General features: G+C 39.8%; 1 protein-coding gene across 1 annotated transcript in view; it reads right to left on the bottom strand.

The window, feature by feature from the left end:
• Positions 1-825: 825 nt before the first annotated feature.
• The window catches only part of cunh5orf34 (chromosome unknown C5orf34 homolog), a 4,591-nt gene continuing 1,107 nt past the window's right edge, over positions 826-4,309 (bottom strand). The window contains exons 5-12 of the mRNA XM_020590428.1: positions 4,090-4,301; positions 3,910-4,005; positions 3,639-3,759; positions 2,262-2,353; positions 2,108-2,177; positions 1,914-2,011; positions 1,764-1,810; positions 826-1,657 (exon numbers count right to left, since the gene is read on the bottom strand). Coding sequence (XP_020446084.1) covers positions 1,476-1,657; positions 1,764-1,810; positions 1,914-2,011; positions 2,108-2,177; positions 2,262-2,353; positions 3,639-3,759; positions 3,910-4,005; positions 4,090-4,301 — 918 coding nt within the window. The 3' untranslated portion in view covers positions 826-1,475. The remainder of the gene's footprint in view (positions 1,658-1,763; positions 1,811-1,913; positions 2,012-2,107; positions 2,178-2,261; positions 2,354-3,638; positions 3,760-3,909; positions 4,006-4,089; positions 4,302-4,309) is intronic.

Here is a 4,309-nt window from a genome sequence, read left to right as displayed (position 1 = left end):
GCAGAGAGCTGCAACTTGTGCTGTGCCAAGCCATGAGACCCTACGGATCTAAGACTGTCTTTCCTATATAAAGGAAAAGAAAATAATTCCTGCTTAGTTTAGAAACTCTTAGTTTTGGCCTTTGCTTTTTTTCATACTTGAAAAGGGGAAAAATCTCCAGCTGTCAAGAGAAACATTTCATCCAAGACCATTAAAAACTGAAAACAAACCTTAACATCAATATCAGCGCTGCTTGCATGATTTCAGAATTTCACAAAATTGGTTCAAAAATAGTTCGTAATCACTCACCTGATCTTTCCATGTAAGTATGTCTGATTGTGTGGCCAGTCAGTGTGATGCAACTCACTTGAACAAAATGCGCCACCTATAAAGGAAGTAGTCATCCTTAACTGAGTGAAAAAAGCAACTGCCAACCCCCCCCGAACCACCACCACCACCACCACCAAAGTATTAAACATAGACTATAATAAGAAATACTATAACATAAATTTACAAATTAGATGACCAAAACCCCCACACAGATGCCTATAAGTACCATTACTTACTCCATATCTTTGGTGTTACAAGACTGAAATCTTTTTCCAGGGAGGAATCTGAACATAAGCACTGTGTTAGTTATAGGAACAGCTCTTGGCAACTACTTTTTTTTTATCTCAGCTGAAATTTACTAGGTATACAGAGTATATTTACACATTTCTCATATATTTTATTATGCTATTTTTTTAAACTCATTAAAGTAAATACAAGACTTTTTGGGTGTTTGTTGTCTATGGAGGGTCCATGTCACTCAAAACTACTGTCAGTTGATGAAAGATTAAGGAGAACAAAATAAGACATTTCTAACCCTTTCTGGGTTGTAAACACGGCCCTGATCTACATGTTGCACCTGAGGTATATGAACACAGCTTCTTTGAGTAGTGACCTATACCACTCATGCACTTAACTGAGCTTTATGTCACACAGAAGGTCTGACCTGAAGCGAACAGGATGTGAACATTGCATACAAGCTCATTTAAGTTTTAAAAATTAAGCTCAGCTTTTCTTTTCAGCTTCCATAATTATTCAGCATTTCAACACAGCCTTCAGCTGTTTCAGCAGTGGATTTCAGCCATTTCGACATTATCAGGGCACTTCTTCAGCCATCAGCATGCATACACATTTTGCAGAAAATGTCCTTGTCTAATTTTAAATTTCATTCACACCTTTTCCATTATAACCACAGTTTGTGCAAAATGTCATGACGAAAAGGTATTATTTGCCTCAAACTCTTATCTCTGATCTTAACAGGAAGAAACTGTGTCTGACCAGTTTAAATAAACTGACAAAGTCTATGAAACTTTATTAGAGTGTCTGTACATAGCGGTAAAAGAGTTTTACACTGCCAGTCGAAACTTTGGACACTTTCCCATTCAATTCAAAGGGGAATGTGTGTGCATGTGTGAAAGTGCATGGATTTCTTCTGCTACTTTTCTCATTTAAGTCAGCGCGATTGCAGAAATGAAAGCATCAATGTCCTGTATGGCCTCGGATGTCCTCTGCAGAGCTTCCTCCACACTGCTCTCATTCACTGACTCATGAGTCCCTTCTTCTGTAGAGCTACCTTGTGGTTCTGCACATCCTTTTTCACTTCTTAGCAGGTGGCTGCTCTCCAGAAGAACTGGGCACAGGATGTTAAAGAGCATAAACGTGGCAAATGTGCAAAATCTCACAACAAAAATCAGTAAATGTGTTCACAGCCGATTGTGCAAAGTGCTGAAGGATACAACTGAACCGTTTTATCTTCTCCAGTTCTGCAGCTATAAGGTCTGACCTGAAGCGAACAGGATGTGAACATTGCATACAAGCTGTTAATACTGTACTGTTCAATAATACCACAAGAAAGATTAAAAAGAAAAAATATATATATAACTCACTGGCTTTCTGCTGTATGTATGATATTCAGGTGCTGCTCTACAGGTACAGGATTTGACAGATTTTCTTCAAGAAAAACTGGTTTTGAAAAATGTCTGTCCTGCAAACAAAATACTAATATGTGATCATCAATTTACAAGGGTGAATATTTCATACAAATTGTAGTTAAAAATCCGCAGGGATGGCTTTTTTTGACCTCTTGCAAGCAGCTGGGTGTGGTGGGGAACTTCAGTGACTGCTTGGCTTGGTTGTAGCAACTGAGAATCCTATAAAACAGTGATCTGTTAGTCGAAGACTTGAAGGTTATAAAGCCATGAAATTCATCAGACCGTGAAACAGTGGCAGCCTACCTGCCTGCACGGCTCACAATAGAGCATATAGAGTAGACCTGCCCGAGTACATCAGGTGGAAGGCTATTCAAATGGTATGTTAACTCCTTCACCTGGGAAACACAGGCAATGAAATAATTGGGTATTGTACATTTATGATGATGAAGAATAACGAGTGGCTCCAGCAAACATTCAGATTCCTGGGAAACACAGAGGGAAAAAAACTGGTCTATGTATGATGGTCCAGTGGGAAGATATAGAGATGTGATTTCCTCTCTTGATACTTCACAGTCAATATCATTCTTGTAGAGGTCTGATTTACTCTTCTTGTGCCAGTGCGAATGACTGGAATCCTCTGAGCAGAAAGCTGAAGGAGAACTGCAGACAAAAATAAGTGTAAACCAAAAGTTTCCAGACAGGAGAGAAGTTGCGGAGTTATTTCAGTAGAGGATCAGTGAATGTGTTTACTGGTCCCAGGGGAGTACATGTAGGATAGCTGGTATAAAGAGTATGAAACAGAAAACTGTGAGCATACAGAAAATAGTGAAAAAAAAATAAGAACATGTGATCAAGACGGTGAACCATGAAGGAATTTGAAATGGGAAAGTAAAAGGATGAAAATGGAGAATCGTACAAATTTAAACATAAATCACTATAACACAATGCAGAATACAAATAGCACAACTACCATAATAAAACAACACCAACCATATACAGTATATACACCTGTAACCATGGAAGTGATCAGAACACCTGAATGGGTGAGTGAATACTTTTGGCAATATGTATACCAACTATGTTTTTATCCTGACCACAACACTGCCATATAGAACACTGTTAGTATTTAAACAACAATACTAAGGTCATTACACGAACCTGTTCAATTAAATTCAATTCAGTTTTATCTGTATAGCACCAAATCACAACAAAAGTCATCACAGGACACTTTACAAATAAAGGCCTAAACCTTACTATTATTAATATTATAGAGGAAAAACCCAACAAATCCCCCTTGGGCAAGCACTTGGCAACAGCGGGGAGGAAAAACTCCCTTTAACGGGAGAAACCTCTGACAAACCCCAGCTCTTGGTGGGCGGCCTTCTGCCTCGACCGGTTGGAGTGAGTGGATAGAGGAGAGAGAAAAGAAACAAAAAGGAAACAACACTATGGGGGAGAGGAAACACACAGTTAATGAAATGTAATGCTGCCATATAAAAATAAAAGAGAGAAGAGGAGCTCTGCATCACGGGACAACCCTCAGCCTAGGCCTATAACTAAGGGATGGTACACCAAACCAAACTTATCCTAGAATACATATCCAATAAGTCTGTAACATGGAATTCTTGATGTGGCAGATTAAACAACACAACAGTTACAAGACGTGATGCTTAAACCTACCTGCCCTGATTGGTGCTCAGGTTTGTAATGGGTAAAATAAGTGTTAAGGACTCCATTAGACCGGATCACTGATCCATCTCCCGGGGAGACCTCTATGACCGGGACAGCTCCACTCAGTATCCTACACAGAAGACATAAAGGTAAACACTGTTTTTTATGAAAGAACATAGGTCACCTTTCTAAACATCAAAGTCTAAAATGTGAAAATAGGTACTTCAAATGGCAAAATAAAATTTCGAAGATCTTTAACCCTGAGAACCTGTATGCACACCTGTAGGTGACTCCTTGACACCACATCACTTTCACCAGCTCTGGAAGATCTTGGTCTGGATCTTCATTTTTGGCCAGGGAGTCTTTAATCTTCCACCTTAAATACACAAGTGTGGAAGCTTAAATCATTTGCTGAGCACTGTCAAATAGTGGATTACATGCCTGTTATTAATCAACAAACCTATGCCAGTGAGGTGATGGACATGTGAGAGGGAGCACCGGAGGAAGGCAGGACCTCCTGTCTTCACTGGATATGTCCGACACGGTTGTCTTCCCGTCAGCCTGGCTGTAATCACTGGTTCCCTCCGCTCCAACATCTTTGGATCCAAACCGATGAGTCATCCACTTATTGCGAGCCAAGGAGAGAGGGTAGCGCCATATGGAGTCAACAGCACAGCAGG

Source organism: Monopterus albus, unplaced genomic scaffold (assembly GCF_001952655.1).
Source record: "Monopterus albus unplaced genomic scaffold, M_albus_1.0 scaffold12.1, whole genome shotgun sequence".
NCBI lineage: Eukaryota > Metazoa > Chordata > Actinopteri > Synbranchiformes > Synbranchidae > Monopterus > Monopterus albus.
Note: the sequence above shows the minus strand (reverse complement) of the source record. Positions and strands in the feature narration are given on the sequence as shown.